The sequence below is a fragment of the Sus scrofa genome, chromosome 9 (genome assembly GCF_000003025.6).
Source record: "Sus scrofa isolate TJ Tabasco breed Duroc chromosome 9, Sscrofa11.1, whole genome shotgun sequence".
Taxonomy (NCBI): domain Eukaryota; kingdom Metazoa; phylum Chordata; class Mammalia; order Artiodactyla; family Suidae; genus Sus; species Sus scrofa.
This window is the reverse complement of record NC_010451.4, coordinates 84,741,984-84,761,778: the sequence shown is the minus strand read 5'-3', so window position 1 is coordinate 84,761,778 and position 19,795 is coordinate 84,741,984. Positions and strand designations below refer to the sequence as shown.

Genomic DNA, 19,795 nt, shown 5'->3' with positions numbered 1-19,795 from the left:
GAAAGTGTATTATATCCTCTTCTCATATGGAGTTACTTTCTTTTATTATAATTTCATTTTATTACAAAGAATGCCATAATAACATAGTGTTTGGGAGCTGTCAAGCTAAAAAGGCACATGCTCCTATATTTCCTTTACTTTAAGAAAATGATGTTTTGTGTATATTAAAAAAAACCTCTTTACTTTCAGGAAATATGATCAGCCTTTTCAAGATTAAAGAAATAACATAACACGTATGCTATTTTAACTAGACAATATTAAACGTGAAATAAAAGTCCAATGCGTTTAGCTCCAACATGACTGTAACTTCATTATCATGTGGCAAATGAATGGCACAAAGTCAAAGTTGGAAATAAAATATATAGACTAAGATATATTTGCTAAAGAATAAGGCATATTTACTGAGGTATATACTCAGAATGTTGAACCATTAGTAATAGTATATGTTACGTTGAGAAGTCATATGTGCAAATTTAAAATGTTTTAATCTTTCAGATATTCTACTCTCCCTTAGCCCTCTTCATACCACCCTCAGTATATGCTGTTCATCTTCAGTTCAATCTCCTCTACCAGTTTTGGATCCACACAAAGGTAATTATTTTTTCTTAAGTTTTATACCTAAATAGCCTAAAGCAATGTCCTGGAAATCCACTAGCAGCTGATTTATTGTGTAAGAAAAATCTTTGTCTGCCTTTTTTAAGGAGAAACATCTGTTCATTTTTATTCCTTTTTACTGAATATATATTGCAAAGTTTATAAGAAGCAATGAGGCCAGTTGGTCTCAATTAAATAAAACAATTTTTGAGCTATTAAGTACCAAAACATTTTAATACTATATTTAATACAGTATCTTTCTATATTACAGTTTATTAAATATTGTTCACTGAAATATGTCGAAATTCATTTCAATTTAGACATAAGTGTATATATATGTTATGTATTTGTAAATATATTTTAATGTATGCATTTAATATTATTGTTTATAATTATTTATATTTATAATATAATTATTACACAATGAACAATATTTAACTATACATAAAATACATAATACTTATTTTCTAAATGCATATATATATATATGTGTGTGTGTATATATATATATATATATGTATGTGTATATATATATATATATATGTATATGGATCACTCTGTGGAAACTCCTTAAAAACTCCTTGAAAATCGTTTAATGCTTAAAGAAGTTATCAAAATATTTTTTGATTGGAAAACTTGCTCTAATTTTAAAGTTTAGGTTTTACTTAAAAAATCCTCAACATTTTGTTGTTTTTCTTTCCCCCACAAAAAAGTAGAAAAATATAATTTCTTGGGTCTTCTGTGTTATCTCAAATTGTCAGACTTGAATGTTTGCAGCTAGATCATTAAGCAACTGATTGTTTTATGAACTATCGCACTGATCTGGTTGTTAAATACCAAAAATCACAGACCCAGAAAAATTCTTACTTATACACATGAGAACCCTTTCAAGCATTTGGTATTTATTGGAAGTCTTTTGAAGTTCTAGAGGAAACATGTTGACAGGTGTTGCAACTGGTTGAACAATACCACAAATCACAGCTGCAATAGATGCCAGAGCTTGATACAGCAAAGTGCATTATTCCGTTAATCTGCAGTATTTCATGCTACTGATTTACTTGGAATAGAGACTGTTACCGTGACTTTGGACATACGTGGCATTATTTGAAGATCTGTCATGAAATAGTATTGCATTTTATGGTAGTTGACATACATCAAACAGTCAATACTACAACTTTCTGAAGGAGTTGTTGAGGCCATTTCTGACTCTAGAGGTCAAAGACCAAATTTGTTTAAATCAGTGGAGGGAAGCTTTCTGATGATTTACATGGAGAGGTTAAAGGAGAATTACATTTTTATAGCAACTCTGCTCCAGGTCATGACATGTGTTGGGTCCAGTATTAGTCTGGATATAGAACAATGGTGCCAAAGTAACTTCCTCCTTTTCCTGTGGCCCTTCGAGAAGTCCATGAGCCAGGGCTTGAGTTCTGTCTAGGGAAATGGTGAATGGAAGAAAGCCAGTGGTCAGACATTTCTTTTAAGCTCACAACCTCCATGTGGCTTCATTTTAAACTTAAAAGCAATTCATTAAGCCTCTTGCTTGTCTTGTACTTTATACTTTTGCAAGTACTGTGTATAGTTACTGCCATTGAGCTGCACAGAACATACCTTCTGAAATTAAGGTTTTATTCTTGGAATTTTAAATTATATCATCAGTTGTGAGTACATGTCTAAGAATTTTTGCAGCCATACTTAATTACATTCATTATTATAGATAGCATACTACCATTTGTTTACTAATAGCAGAACCATTCAGGAAGTACAGCCAAGAGATTTGTAGTAGCAGCTGCTTCTGGAGAGAGGCGTAATTGATACAGAGAACAGGAGTGAGGAGAAGACAGTCTGTTTTTTTGTTTGTTTGTTTGTTTGTTTTAAGGGCTGCATACATGGTGTATGGAAGTTCCCGGGCTTGGGGTCGAATGGCAGCTGCAACTGCCAGCCTACACCACAGCCATAGCATCGACGGATCTGAGCTGCATCTGCAACTTACACTACAGCTCACAGCAACACTTGATCCTTAAACCAATGAGTGAAGCCAGGGACAAACCTGCCTCTTCATGGGTAATAGCCTGATTCCATACTGCTGAGCCACAAGGGAACTCCTACTTAATCTTTTTAAAAGAAAAAAAGATTGGAGTTCCCGTCATGGCGCAGTGGTTAACGAATCCGAATCCGACTAGGAACCATGAGGTTGCGGGTTCCATCCCTGGCCTTGCTCAGTGGGTTAAGGATCCGGCATTGCCGGGAGCTGTGGTGTAGGTTGTGGACACGACTCGGATCCTGCATTGCTGTGGCTCTGGTGTAGGCCAGTAGCTACGGCTCCAATTAAACCCCCAGCCTGGGAATCTCAATAAGCAGTGAAAGCGTCCCTAGAAAAGGCAAAAAGACACACAAAAAAAGAAAAAAAGATTATAATACTTTTTCCAACATTAAAAAAATTAATACATGCTAGATTAAGAAATGAAAATAAAAACTGAAAACTGTGGCCTTCAGCCTAGAAAAATACCCACTTTGCGACTTTCAAATATGTGGGCCCCTTAGGTCACTTCGGCACTGTTTAATTTCAGGCATCATACTTGGGTCTCCATATACAGAAAGACAATATGAGCCATAGATAAGGTGATGTTGGCCATGCTTGGATAGAGGTTTGATTTCTTAGTTATTTCACTTCTGACATCCATAAAATCAGTTCTCACTCTTGCAGGACTGGTCTTAGGGAGATACTGATTTTCTAAAGATGAAGAAAAGTTTACTCCCTTTAATCAGATGAGTATAAGATAAAATACAAAAAAAACTAACAACATGCTTTTGAAAGATTATATAGGAGAGATAAAATAGATTGTATAACAAACTAAAGAGTTTATAATGAAATATTTTGTTTAGTTTTGAGTTAATTCAGTGAATAAATAGCATTTATCTCTTCTGGTTTTTGAAAGTTACAAAACATTCTTCTTAAAAATGTACTTTTATTATAATTAATTAAATTTTTATGACTTAATTTTTATGACTACGTTTTTGTTTATTTTTCATTCATCTATAGTGTCTGCAATACATAGTCAGTTATATTTTTGAGTTACTAAATGTAATTAGAAAAAAATTATTTAATACTTGTTTTAAACTTAGTGACCATGTAATATTATAAATAATTTTTAAGCTATTACTCTATGATATTTGAGGGTTAGCTGGTATAAATAATACAGTCATAACAGTAACTTTATCTGTTGCCTTTGATTTTACTTAAATTTACAATCATATTTTTATGTGCATACCAGATGATTGGACAAAGAAATATAAAAAGGAATAATTATTTGGTATTGATGACTTGGACTATGATTTGATGATTTTTATAGTGCTACAATGAGGCTTCTACTTAGAACATTGTTTTCAGTTACAGAACATAATGAGCAATCTCTTTATGTACTAATACAGCTAGATTTCCAAATAAATCAAGTTATATAACTGGACATAGCATATGTTAATATTTATACTTAAAAAAAGAAAGCAATTTTATGTTTCATATGTTCACATATACCTTAAATGTCCCTAAAAGTACACACTGGTAAACAATTCTTTTCCCAGGGGAGAGATATTTGGGATGGCTAGGAGATGCATTAGAATGAAATGTTAACATTCATTTACTCATTCTAATGGGTGTTTTTTTTTTTTTTTTTCTTCATTTTTTTTATTACTCAAATGAATTTATCACATCTGTAGTTGCATAATGATCATAACAATCCTATTTCACAGGATTTCCATCCCACAGCTCAAGCACTTCCCCCCACCCCCCAAACTGTCTCCTCCGGAGACCATAAGTTTTTCATTATCTGTGAGTCAGCATCTGTTCTGCAAAGAAGTTCCGTCTGTCCTTTTTTCAGATTCCACATGTCAATGAAAGCATTTGATGTTGGTGTCTCATTGTATGGCTGACTTCACTTAGCATGATAATTTCTAGGTCCATCCATGTTGCTAAAAATGCTGGTATTTCGTTCTTTTTAATGGCTGAGTGATACTCCATTGTGTATATGTACCACCTCTTCTGGATCCACTCCTCTGTCGATGGACATTTAGGTTGTTTCCATGTCTTGGCTATTGTAAATAGTGCTTCAATGAACATTGGAGTACATATGTCTTTTCGAGTCACGGTTTTCTCTGGATAGATGCCCAGGAGTGGGATTGCTAGATCAAATGATAGTTCTATTTTTAGTTTTCTGAGGAATCTCCATACTGCTTTCCACAGTGGTTGCGCCAATTTACAATCCCACCAACAGTGTACTAGAGTTCCTTTTTCTCCACACCCTCTCCAGCACTTATTGTTTGTAGACTTTTGGATGATGGCCATTCTGGGTGGTACCTCTTCGTTGTTTTGATTTGCATTTCTCTAATAATGAGTGATGCTGAGCATCTTTTCATGTGTTTCTTGGCCATCTGTATGTCTTCTTTGGAGAACTGTCTGTTTAGATCTTCTGCCCATTTTTGGATGGGGTTGTTTGTTTTTTTGGTATGGAGCTGCAGAAAGTATTTATAAATTTTGGAGATTAATCCCTTGTCAGTCAATTCACTTGCAAAGATTTTCTCCCATTCTGTGGGTTGTCTTTTTGTGTTGTTTAGGGTTTCCTTTGCTGTACAGAAACTTTGAAGTTTGAGTAGGTCCCATTTGTTTATTTTTGTTTTTGTTGTCAATACTCTAGGAGGTGGATCTGAGAAGATGTTTCTGTCGTTTATGTCAGAGAGTGTTTGGGCTATGTTTTCCTCTAAGAGCTTTACAGTGTCTGGTCTTATATCTAGGTCTTTAATCCATTTGGAGTTTATTTTTGTGTATGGTGTTAGGGAGTGTTCTCATTTCATTCTTTTCCATGGGTCCAGTGGAAAAGAATGAAATGGGTCCAGTGGGTCCAGTTTTCCTAGCACCACTTATTGAATGAGCTGTCCTTTCTCCATTGTGTAGTCTTGCTTCCTTTGTCATAGATTAGTTGGCTGTAAGTGCATGGGTTTAATTCTGGGCTTTCTATCCTGTTCCACTGATCTATATGTCTGTCTTTGGGCCAGTACCATGCAGTTTTGATGATTGTTGCTTTGTAGTATAGTCTGAAGTCCAGGAGCCTGATTCCTCCAGCTCCATTTTTCTTTTTCAGGATGTCTTTGGCTATTGTGGGTCTTTTGTACTTCCAAACAAACTTTAAAATATTTTGTTCCAGTTCTGTGAAAAATGTCCTTGGTAATTTGATAGGGATTGCATTGAATCTGTAGATTGCCTTAGGTAGTATAGTCATTTTGAAAATATTTACTCTTCCAATGCACGAGCATGGTATATCTTTCCATCTATTTGTGTCATCTTTGATTTCTTTCATCAGTGTCTTACAGTTTTCAGAGTACAGGTCTTTTGTTTCTTCAGGTAGATTTACTCCTAGGTATTTTATTCTTTTGGATGTGATACTAATGGGTGTTAAGAGCTATCTCTTTGTGGTAATATTTCTCTAATAACTAATTATGTTGAGTAGTATTACCTATATTCATTGGACATTAATACATTTGCCTTAATTAACTATATATTCAAACTCTTATTTTTTAAGTTGTTTGCCTAATTAGTTTGTTGGAATCCTTTATAGATTATAGATATAAATCAATGTCAGACCTATGTGTTTTAAATATATTCCCTCAGCTTGAAGCTTGCCTTTTCATTTTCTTTCTGATGACTTTTTATGAAAAGAAATATTGGATTTTGAAGATTAACTTATTGTTTTTAAAATTTATGGTTATTTTATTTGTATTTTCTGTAAGAAATATTTGACTATCACAAGCTTCCTAAGAATTTATCCTAGAATTTCTTTTGGAAATTTGAGTTTTAATTTTACCTTTCAGTCTCTAATACTGGAATAAACTTTTATGAATGGTACTTGATAGGGGCAAAATTCATTATTTCTGTGCACAAATCCACTTCCTCTAGTACCATTTATTATGGAGACTTTATCTATTGGATTATCTGGGTCCTTTGAAAAGATATCAGTTGTATATGGTTGGATCTAATTTTACACTTCTCTTTCATTGATTTATTTGTTTCCTCTTAAATAAATCCTTCACTTTATTGATTACTATGGCTTTATAGGAAGAATTGTTTGTACAAATTGAAAATAATTTGTTTTAAAATTTTCAAGGGCTAGGAGTTCCCGTCGTGGCGCAGTGGTTAACGAATCCGACTAGGAACCATGAGTTTGTGTGTTCGGTCCCTGCCCTTGCTCAGTGGGTTAAAGATCAGGTGTTGCCATGAGCTGTGGTGTAGGTTGCAGATGTGGCTCGGATCCCGCGTTGCTGTGGCTCCGGCTTCGATCCCCTAGCCTGGGAACCTACATATGCCGTGGGAACGGCCCAAAGAAATAGCAAAAAAAGACAAAAAAAAAAAAAAACTTTTCAAGGGCTTTTCCCATGCAAAATTCTGTGGTCTTTGAATAAAAGTTTTATTTCTTTCTTTTCTATGTGTATTTTTCTTGATTATTTGTTAGAGTTCATAAATAGTATATTTTAAACCAAATTTTTGGAAAATAAAATCTGGCCATTATTTCCTTAAATATTATATCTGTATCTTTCTCTATCTCCTCTCTTGGAGATAACATGTTTATTAGACTACTTGATATTGAGTCACAGATCAGTAATGCTTTGTAATTTTTAAAATTTCACCTTTTTTTCTTATTTATCTTGGATAATTTCTATTAATTTGTCTTTAGGTTCATTTACCCTTTCGCTTTTCTCATCATTCTGATTTTAAGCCCATTCACTGGGTTTCCTCACATCAAATATGCTTTACATTTTAGAATTTTTTTGTTTGCTTTGTGCTGAATGTATTACTCATTTTGGATATCTTTTCCTTTAAGTCTTAATTATAATAATTATGTTTAAATTCTGGTTTGCTAATTGCAATATCCGAGTCAGTGCACTTCATTTGGCTGCTTTTTTAAAAATATGGATCACATTTTTAAAAGATTATTTGTATTTTTAGTTAATCATGATTAGCCAATCTTTATGGCACATTTGTTGTGGGGACTTTAGACTGTTATCTTCCTCTGACCATTTATTTATTTTATTCAAGGAAAGAGCAAAGTAATCATTTAACCATCTTGTTTTTCTGGAGGCTTTGGTTTACACTTTGATGGATATTTATCTTTTAGTATTGCTTTTAGTCCTGGGACATATTCCTTATCCTTGGTAGTCTTTAATCTTAGGGCGAGGTCTATCTTTTTTTTTTTTTTTTTTTTTTTTTTTTTAGTGAAGTGCATTAGGTGTTTATAAAACCCCTTTAACTTGATAGGATATGAATTCTAAATTTTCTCTTGTCTGTACTAGGCAGCAGTTGAAAATTCTTTCAGCAATTTGCTAGCTTTTACCCAGCTAACTTTTCAGCAATTTCTTTAGTGTCTTGTCCTGTGTAGAGTAATTTAAGAGTCAGCCAAGATTGTTAATTCAAGAGTCTGGTTTAAGGAAGATTTGTGTGCAGAATTTAGTTTCTCCCCCTGTGGTGCCTTTGTTCCTTAGATTTCCCCTTTCAGTTTATAATTACTCTTGCATTCTCAAAATTTGATCTCTGTCTCCTAATCTAATGTGACCAGCATTTTCTCCTAGAGCACTTCCACTCCCAGCTTCTTGCCTCTCTTCTTACCATCAGCACATGTGTTAGTGTACCCCATTCTAGTAGAATCCTACTGTGGTGACTATATCTACTGAGAATAAACATTGCCATCCATGATCTAGTTGACAACCTATGAAGAAAACAAACTCTCATTAGCAACAGTATAAACTCATGCAATTGTGCCAATAAGATCTTTTCTCTGTGGATATATTTATGATAGACATATGTAGTAAGGTAGAAATTAGAGTATAGGAACTGCAAAATGTAATGTGCAATGTTAGAAAGCATGAGAAATATGTAGTCGTATTATGATGTAATATAGCCTAATGAGACAGTAGAAGCCAGAAGTTTGAAGAAGCTAGGACATATAGAAAAGATAGGAAAATGTTAGTCTATAGCAGCAAAAATAATAAAGTAGTAGCAGTGTGAGCAGTGAATTAGGACATAAAAGTTCTTTTATTTTGGCCACGCCCTCAGCATGTGGAATTACGGGTAGGATTTGAACCCACATAGTTAGTTGCAAAGAAACACGTTTAATTTATCTCAAGTTTCTGTAGCTATTATTTTGTCCTTTGTGTAGGTGTGAAATGTATTGGAATAATTAAGCTAGTCAACAAATATTTTTCATTAACAAATTCATATTTGTTTTGCACAAGGAAAAGTGACAACTAAGAAGATATTCTTGAATATTTCTCATACTATAATTATTTACATTTAAATATGAATATTATAAACACATTTACTTCATGTGCTTTTTTTGAAATGTGATAAGTTAAAAGTAAGAAATACCATTTGCATAATGTAAACTATGTTTTTTTGGGGGGGCCTCAGATTAAATTGCTTAAATTCAAATCCTAATTTCATTTATTACCATCATTACAGATTTTGACAGTCTACTTTACTTACCTATACCTCAGTTTCCTCATATGTAAAATAAGGCTAGTAATAGCACATAGCATTTTTGTGAGGCTTATAAAATGTAGTTCGTGTTAAAATCTGTTGATTAGAATAGTTGGCACATAAAAAGCACTAAAAAAATGTTTTCAGTACTATTGTTATTGTTTCTGTTTCTGTCCTCTAAATACCTATTTCATTGTATGTCACTTACTAATCATGCCTAGCCATCTTTATGATTAATGGTGTATGTTTTATGACATAATCTGAATGCAATACATATTTTGTTTAGTATGAATTACTAATAAAAACAAATGCAGTTGGATTTTAGACTTGAGTAATTAATAACTGCACAATTTACTTTAGGGAAAATAATTCATTCTTAAATATGAGAGATTGGGGAGTTCCCGTCATGGTGCAGTGGAAACGAATCTGAGTAGGAACCATGAGGTTTTGGGTTCGATCCCTGTCCTTGCTCAGTGGGTTAAGGATCCAGCATTCCCATGAGCTGTGGTGTAGGTCGCAGACGTGGCTCGGATCTGGCATTGCTGTGGTTCTGGCGTAGGCTGGCAGCAACACCTGTGATTAGACCCCTAGCCCTCCATATACTGTGTGTTTGGCCCTAAAAAGACAAAAGACAAAAAAAAAAAAAAAAAAATAGAGTTTTGGATTGTGGTGATGAAGTACACTGTCAGATTTTTCACAATATTTTTTTTTGTGATTTGGAAAATAATCATTGTACAACATTCTTAAATTTGCTAAATTCAACACATCTTTTTAAATATTTCAATTATTATATCCCACAGACATTCACTTAGTGCTTACTGCATTCCTAGCCTTGCATGTAAAAACAAAAACCAAAAATGAGTCAAAGACTAGAATAATGAGATATAGTATTCTGGAAGAAAGGTTACACGCTGAGCTTGGAAGATATAAAAAATGACTGAAGCAGAGAGTTTCTATTGTGGCTCAGTGGCAGTGAACCCGACTAGTATCCATGAGGACACTGGTTTGATCCTTGGCCTTGCTCAGTGGGTTAAGGATCCAGCATTGCTATGTGCCGCGATGTTGGTTACAGATGCAGTTTGGATCTGACATTGCTGTGGCATAGGCCGGCAGCTACAGCTCTGATTCAATCCCTAGCACAGGCACTTCCATATGCCACAGGTATGTCCATGAAATGGGAAAAAAAAAAAAAAAAAAAGACTGAAATTGAGGAAAATAAACAGTTGGTCATACCCAGCCAATAAGTCTCATTTACTGATAATTGTCATTGACTGAGATATCCTAAGGAAAATATGATGAGATGACATATCTGTTTGTTTATATACTTTTTTCATTTTGTATATCAGATATTTATCCAGCACTCATTATTTTCAGCATTCTATTAAATTATTGGATTTATTTTAAAATTAAATTTATTTTATTAAATTAAGTTGTATAAAGTATTAAGTGTTAAGCATTTAAAAAGATTATCTCATTAAATATTTGTAACAATTCTTTGAAATAGGCAATGCCATTTTCTCCAATTAAATATACTAAATTCCTTACTCTAGGTCACGCAATTAGTAAATGTCAAAGCTTGGCTTTATACCAAGTAGTCAGAATCCAGATTCCTTGCTCTCATTCACTACATGCTACAGCTTCCCTATAGAAGGGCCATTTCTGATCTTAATGTTATAATAAAATAGCCACCATGTTTTAAATATAGATTTAATATATATATAAGTATATAAAACAGCCATTCAGTATGTGTGAAACAAAATTTTTTCATTTCATTCCCATAAAATAATTTGAGTCACTAAAGGCCAATTAAAATTTTATAAGTTGTAAAGAATGAATACACGTTCAAATAATTTCAGTTAACAGGATTTTATTTTAAGGGGACATATAGAAGTACATGCATCAGGAAACCATACCAGAGGTTTATTAGACAATTTTAGAAAATGGAACTTTTATTTATTTTTTAAGACAGTGCAAATAGCTTTTATTTTTATTTATTTTTGCTTTTTAGGGCTGCACACATGGCATATGGTTGTTCCCAGGCTAGGGGGTGGAATTGGAACTCTAGATGTCAACCTATACCTCAGCTCACGGCAACGCTGGATCTCCAACCCACTGAGTGAGGCCAGGGATCAAACCCACATCCTCATTTCTGCTGCACCACAACCGGAATTCCAAAGACTGGAGTTTTTATATCCACCAACTCTGTAAGCAAACACCATTCCTCTTAAGCTAAGAATATTGAGATTCTATGGTTTATATAAGGTAACATAGCTGGCTCAGAGTTAATTTTTAGCCATTATTTACCTAGCAGACTTTTGCTTCAAACAGTGAAAAGGCTATTGGTTACTTAAGACGGGATTTAGTTGCAATCTTGCCTGTACCAAACTGCTGTGTTTTTGGGCACATCTACTTGTCCCTCTTAAAATTTAATCTATTCCAAGAAGTTACTCCTGCTGAAAATTCTTTGGTGATGTTCAGTTTCTTGTTAAGTCTAAATTTCTTGCATTTCATGTTTCTTACAAACTGCCTTCAAAATAAATCTCCTGATATATATATATATATCCCATTACTTTCCATTCTGTCCAGTTCAGTCAACCTAGACCATTTCCATTTCCCAAATATATCTAATGTATGATCATTGCAGTACCTCTCCTTTTTATATATGTGTGTGTTTACTCATTTCTCTCCTATACATTTTTATACAACTATGATGATCATTGTATTTTTTAAATTTTTTATAATGATTTTTATTTTTTTCATTATAGCTGATTTACATTGTTCTGTCAATATTCTGCTGCACAGTAAGGTGACCCAGTCACACATACAGGTATACATTCTTTTTCCTCACATTATCATGATCCATCACAAGTGACCAGACATAGTTCCCAAGTGCTATATAGCAGGATCCCATTGTGATGATCATTTTAGAACCCAAACAATAATATCAGGGGATTCCCAACATGAAACAAGTACCAACATCAGAAAATTTTAAATCATTCTCTATTGCCTCTAAGATAGAATCAAATACCTTAAATACGTATGTAAAATTCAGTGACTTGAGAATATGACTCTACTTACCTCTGCAGTCTCATGCCATTAGTCAGCTGGTCCAGCTAAACCAGACCAAACACATTTTTCCCCCCTCTGTATTTGCATGGGCTATCTCTGTGATGTCTTTTTTCTCCATGATGCAACTCAATTACCACTTCCTCTGGAATGTTGTTTTTTTTCACCTCTTACTTAAAGTTGAGTGTACTTTCCTTGACACTACTACTGTGCTTCTATCTATTTCCACATTGGCAATTAATGATTAAGAGCATAGACTCTGTCAGGGGGCATAAATGTGATGTATTAGTTCCTGCACAGAGGAAGCATCTGATTAATCATGGTGAAGTTTAATTCTTACACTACTCCATTGTAGTTACTGCTTAACTCCCATTCTCTTGTTATTCTGTGGGGTCCTTGATAGCAGAAAATATTCCTTATCTATTATGTGAGCATGTTTATATATTATATAAATATATACATATAAACTTAAAACAAGATTATTTAAATAAACAATTAACTATAACTTATTATTAATATTTATTGCTACCAAATACTAGTAAATATATGTGTGTACGTATTTGTGTTTATATCTAGAATATACTTATGCCATAATCTCCCTATAGAATGTAAATTCTTCAGGATTATGATTACATACCTTTAGAATTTTTAAGGAATTTGGGGAGAAAAGTAAGTTATACTTCAAAATGTATGCTTTCAAAAAAACTTATTATAACAAAAATAGGAGTTCCCGTCATGGCTCAGTGGTTAGCGAATCTGACTAGGAGCCACGAGGTTGCAGGTTTGATCCCTGGCCTTGCTCAGTGGGTTAAGGATCCAGCGTTGCCATGAGCTTTGGTGTAGGTCGCAGACACGGCTTGGATCCCATGTTGCTGTGGCTCTGGTGTAGGCCAGTGGCTACAGCTCTGATTAGACCCCTAGCCTGGGAACCTCCATGTGCCTCAGGTGCAGCCCTAGAAAAGACTAAATAAATAAATAAATAAATAATTAAATTAAATTTTAACATAAAAAATAACAAAAAAAATTTCATACATTTTTGGTATACAGTGCTTATTCCAATAGTTATTAATATAACAAAACTTTTATTCCTGAAATAAGCTGAGACATTTCTCAGGATTTTTGCTCTTCTTTTTCCCTTACTCCATTTTACTTCTTCCTGAATTCTGGTTCTTATTCTCTTTTCTTCTCTCAGTAGTATTCCTTCTTAGAATTTAATTTATGTCACCATTTTAAGTTGTCTCTAAGTTATTGGATACTTTGTGGATAGCTCTAATGTGGATTTTCTTATGGATTAAAGATTGATTTTTTCCAATGTTTGACTTAACATTCATAGGAATATTTGATACCACTTTGAGTCAATGTGTCTAAAATATATTTCATTATAGCTCCTCCCACATCAAATCAGCTGTTCTTTGCTTCTACTGCTACTTAAAGACAGTGTCAGAATCAAATCTTGGTGTTACCTTTGACTCCTTGATCTTTTGTATAGCTTATCTTTAAGACCTATAAATTTTCTCTCTAGGAGTAATCTTTTGTTCTCTTACACAGTTACCTTTTAAGATAATTCACCTCTACCCTTCTTCTTCATGTATAAATCAGTAATATTTTTCCATATGTATTAGATATATAAACCTCTTTGAAGTTCATAAATTCAAAAAATATTTCTTAAGCACATACTCCAGGTCAAAGAGTGATTCCAGTTTTCTGTCCTGAGTTGGCACCCCTTGCTACTAACATTTGGGGAATCATGACAGCCTCCTTTAAGAAACTGTTAGATTCTGGTGATGCTTTCCTCCCCAAAAATAAAAACTTGACAAAATTTCAAAAATTGTATTGAGCTTCCTGAAGATTGTCAATAGACTGTTCAAAAGGCCATAGATCACCATTTAGAAATGTTTCTTATGAAAGGGCTGGAATTAGAGGCCTTCAGACACAAGAAACATGGTAGGGATCTATAACCAGAATTGAGAAAGACATTTCAGGAACAAGGGAATAGTAAAACATAATGACTAAGATTATAGGTTTTATAATCAAAGAGAAGTCTATCCTCTGTTAGAGGTGTATATACCTTCTTCACTAGTGTGTTCCCAGAATCTGAAAGGGTACCTCCCTAATAAATGCTTTGTCAAGACATATTTGTTGAATGAATGGGTATAGATATTGGGTGGAGTTATTGAAACTGTCTGTCTCATTTCCTCATCAGTTAAGTGAAAGTAATCATAACTACTCCATAGGAGTGTTATTAGGATTAATGAACCAACATGTGTTAAGTGTATAGCCTGGAAGACACACTTTCAACAAATGGTATTATGAAAAAGCAAACAATATCTGCATAATGGAACTGGTACGTAGAAATAGAGCTAATGAAACAAATATAACAGTTGTGGATCACCCACATGCACAGAGTCATGGTCCCATTCTAGAAACCACAGAATCACAATCTCTGGAGAGTGAGCCTAGGAAACTGCATTTTGAACAAGCATGACAAGAGATTTCATTGAGCATTTTGTGATAAAGTTTAAGTACAATGAATATAGGAGCTGACAGTAAGCTTTTTGAAGACAAGGACTATGTTTTATTCCTCTTTGTTTTCCCATTGTCTTGAACTGTATGGCTATCAACAAGCATCTTTTTAACGAATGAATGATCATGTTAACCAGATTCTTTATAATACTTGTACATATTGAAGAGAAGCAGAAGGAGAGACAAGAAGCAAGTACTGAAAGCAAAGATTTGGATAGGATAGAATGTTCTGTGGAATGAATTGCATTCCTCCCAATTTCATAAGTTGAAACCTCAATCCCCAGTGGGGTGGTATTTGGAGACTGAGATTTTAGGAGGTAATCTGGTCTTGAAGGTGGAGCCCTCATGATGGGCTAAGTACTCTTATAAGAAGAAACACAGAAAATAATATACAGCAAGAAGGTGTCTTTCACAAGATGCTGAATTTGCTGACAGCTTGATCTTGAACTTCCTAGCTTCCATCACTGTGAGAAACAAATATTTGTTGTTTAAGCCACTCAATCTGTTGTATTTATAGCATCCCAAACTGACTAAGACAGGATGTACAGATAAAAAATAAATCTTAGGTGTTCTTGTCGTGGCACAGTGGTTAACGAATCTGACTAGGAACCATGAGCCATGAGGTTGCAGGTTCGATCCCTGCCCTTGTTCAGTGGGTTAACGATCTGGCGTTGCCGTGAGCTGTGGTGTGGGTCGCAAACGTGGCTCAGATCCCACATTGCTGTGGCTCTGGCGTAGGCCAGTGGTTACAGCTCCGATTAGAGCGGGAGTGGCTCAAGAAAAGGCAAAAAGACAATAAATAAATAAATAAATAAATAAATCTTAAAAAATTCTGAGACACAAGGGGAGGAGATTTACTTTAGCTTATCCTTAGAAGGACAGTGTGCAGACAGAAACAGGGCAGATGAATTTACAACAAACAGATCTGTGCAGCTTCTAAACGATTGAGAAATCATTCTATAATGTTTGATTTTAAGCAATTAATATTCACAAATATTTTTAAAAGGTGAAAATTTATAATGAGTGACAGGATAACTGACCTATGAAGATTGTTGGCGTTAAAGTGCAGATTTATATCTCTTTTTCTTTTTTCCATGAGAAGATCTAATGCTTGGAGAGTGCCAGGTATATGGATAGTAATCACTGACGTTGTTGACTAATGAATGTGAAATCTACACTGAAATTGGAAATCTGATCATAAAGGCAGTCACAATGTACTGAGTTTTGGAATGGGTCAAATATTTGGAGTGTGAATGAAAACTACTTAACTTCTCAGTTTATTAGTTAACTTATTTTAACATAATGTTACTGCTACTGCTAATGATGTAGTTCCTTTTCTCAATGAATGCCCAAATTAGTAAATGTTAAAATGGTGTTACATAAGAATGAAATTTTATATAATCATGCTCATGAGTTTTTCCTATTTTCCTTATATCGATTTTATGATGTTGTCTAAAAAATGTCATTTAGAATCTACCTCCCTTTGAAGGAACACATTCGGCAGCTATTTGCATTCATTTTTCCAAGGAGTAGTTAAAATTTAAGCTGAGATGAATTGAAATAATATGCCAACATGCCCAACTCTTGTCCTGTTGTTTGAGGAATAATACAATCATAAGTGACAAGAATCAGCCTTCAAGATAATTTATTATAAACAGTCCTTTAAAACTGTTATTTATTGTATAAACATAGCCTAGTCTCATTCTTCTTAAAACTAAGCTGTTAACTCTTTAATCCTATGGTATGGATTCATCAAAAATTTACTCCCTATGAAGCTCTTTATGATCCCAACAGTCCTGATTCCTCCAGATTGTTTTATTTCCAAACTATAAATATTGTTTTTTCACTCCTTAGTGTGGAAATTCAGCTACCTTCATATTACATGCTTACTGAAGTAGAAAACTGCCTAATCAGATAGGAAAACATTTGGCTGTGAATAAATCAGCATTTGTTGAGGATTTCAAAGTGTGAAAGTAGGCAGACAAGCACAGATCCTAAGAGCTCTGCTTTCTCTTTCTTCCCTGTAGAGAAATCAGAGGCTAATATGGCCTCCACTACCATCTGTCTAAATACTTGAGTGTGTTGTCTTGAATTAACACAGCAGATCTAGTGGGGAGGGGTATAATTAAGATTTATTTTTACATTTCATCACCAGATGCTCTACAATATAAATTTATCTGTAAATGTTCAGATGGTTAAGTTTTTAATTAGGAAGGCAATGGTTCCTTAAAGGTCAACTAATACAGAACAATAAGTAAATTTATTTTAATATATTGACATCGTGTTTATGAAGTATATCCATTTTCTAAAATTTTAAATGAGAAATTGCTATAGATTTTCTTGAGAGTGAAAAGCATATTTCTATATATATTCAAACAATAAAATCTAACATTGTCATTCATTCTACCTTTAAGTTAATTGTTAAATTACCTGCTATTATAATTTCCATTGTTCTACTCTGGGATTTTTCAAAAGATCTTAACACAGTACTTTGCATAAAATATGTGCTCAGTAAATACCTGTTGCCACATAGGTCATTTTATTTTCCATCTAATCCGATGAAGTTTATGAATGAGAAAGAATTCTCTAAAGCATTCTCTAGGTACAAACAATGGGACTATTTGCAAAACTTCACTATAGAAAAGTAAATAAAAGCATTTAACTTTACTAAAGGTAATTTTCAGCTTGAGACTTGGAAAAGGAACTTGATTTGCTCCTTATTAAATAATTATTGTGTTAATTATACATTCAAACTGATTAAAAGCTCAAATACATGTACTGTGCATTGTATTTGAAAAGAAACAAAGAATGATTTTCTCATCCTTCATCAAAAACAGATTTATTTTAAAAAGTTAACTTTTTTGTAAAGCCTTTTTTTTCCTAAAATAGATTCACCTTCCCACTGAAGAATCCATTACAATGAAAATAAGTTTCCTATGAGATATACCTGGCTATCACATTGTTTCTCATTACTTCTAAAACCTAGTAAAGTTAATAGAATTTCAAAAAACATTTACAGAACAAATGGAATCACTGACAAGAGACTTCTTGCTCTGATTATTATGCAAGTAGCTTTTAATGAAAAACTTTGGAAAGGATTTATAAGTACAGGTTTTAATTATCTGAAACGGATTATTTCCAATGCTAATAGAAAACCCTTATTAGTAGTTTAGTACCTAAAATTGCCATTAATTGGCTTTTGAGTTTATATTTAATATGTAATAGTATATTTAATAGGGATAATATATGTATATACATTAATATTTTTGTCCCTCAAGTTTTTTTCTGTAAATGGAACTAAAATACTAGACTGCATTAGTGAAAGGGCATAGAAATATTTATAATCACTTCCTTTTCAGAAAGATATGCATGAGCCTGTAGTTAACTGTAAAGATCTTCCCAAATAAATGTTTCTCCAAATTTTATATACATTTTATACAAATTTTATACATGGATAGATAGATGAGAGAAAAGAAACAAGTGAAAATAGAGGAAGGAAAGAAAAGAAGAAGGAAGAAAGAGGGAAGGAGTGAGGAAGGAAGGAAAGCAAGCAAGCAAAGAAAGAGAGGAAGGACAATAAATTGTATAGGAAAAAGCTAAATAATCATAGTATAACTGTTAGTACATTTAATTTTAGTTTAGGATTGCATTGAATCTTGCCACTAATTTACCTGAAAAGTTTTTCCATTTTCAGACTGTACCTCAAGCATATCTTTCTCAGTTAAATATAACATGACAATGATTTTTATATCAGGTGATAAATGTATTAGGAGCTGGCTTAGCATTTCCTTTAAATACTGATGCAGTGAAACCCAGAGGCATGCAGTGGTATAGGTCCCTCTGGAACACCCATCATGCACAAAGCTGTAAGGAGAAGTCTTGATTAGTTAGAGTCAATGTCGTCACTCTAACCTATGCTCATCTGAATGCAGGCATTTTTCTACCAAGGAGATTTCATTTCACTTCACCCCCAACCCAGTCATTCCTCAGCATTTATCATATTGTTAGCACATTCATTTTTATAATGAGAGTTCTGTAAAACATATGCCTTTTAGGACATGTTTTCTGTATTATTATTTTTTCTTCTCAGACAGGAAGCATGGATATTTGTGAGCATCTCTTATTTGGAAAGATCTTTACAAATAACTACAAACTCATGCCTTCTTCCAGAAAAGTAAATGATTATAAATATTCCTTTGGCCTTTAAACAATAAATTTCAGTATTTTAGTGACAGTTTTCAGGTAGAGAAACTGAAGCGTAGAAATACAATATGATATTATATATTATTCTAAAATTGGAAAAAGAATTGAGATTTTAAAATTAGATTTAGAAAGTCTCTTCTCTAACCGCATAGTCAGAGTGAGGTGAAAAGAGGCAGTTTTCCAAACTGTACAGACAGACAAAACATATTTGTCTTGAATTAATTATTTTTGTTGAAAGCAAATCTTATCATCCAACTTGACCATCCTTATTTATTTCTGTACTTAATTGAACTATAAAATCTAACCAGTGTTTCTTAATCAAAAGAATCGGTGAAACCAATTAAGAAATGCATGGAATGGAGTAAGTTACTTTTATAATAAATAATTTCAGTTAACTATTTAGCTTATTTTGAGGCTTTTAGAATTCAAATATAAGTGATTTTTCAATTTCAGCTGGAAAGATCTATTGAAGTTTTTTTTTTCATGTAATGCAAGGTGGTGAGAAAACTGAGGACTATATCATGAAGATATGATTGTAATCTGTTTACAGTAGATATTTAAATATTCGATTTGCCAAATGTACTTAGTTTATTAACTTCCAAAGTAAAAAATATTTCAAGCTGCTAACCTAAATACTACAGAAATTTCATTACTCTTTTAGCCCTCCAATTTATTTGGCTCCCTCAACGTGTAACTGGAAGGCTGATGGGGCAGGGGAAGGTCATGAGGACTCTCAAAAGAAATTTCAAAATCACTTGATGACAAAATCACTTGTATTTTCCATTTCTGATTCTTTTTATTGAAACTGAAGCCCACACAAACTTGTACTAAGAGAGCATGAAGATAATTTAAGAAATTCTCCTGCCGATTAGCCTCTATGATTTTCTGAGT

General features: G+C 33.4%; 1 protein-coding gene across 2 annotated transcripts in view; it reads left to right on the top strand.

Annotated features, from left to right (window-relative positions):
- The window catches only part of AGMO (alkylglycerol monooxygenase), a 379,273-nt gene that overhangs the window by 169,368 nt on the left and 190,110 nt on the right, over positions 1-19,795 (top strand). For both annotated transcript variants that reach the window (XM_003130179.6, XM_013979751.2), the window contains exon 6: positions 496-591. In XM_003130179.6, the coding sequence (XP_003130227.3) occupies positions 496-591 (96 nt within the window). The remainder of the gene's footprint in view (positions 1-495; positions 592-19,795) is intronic.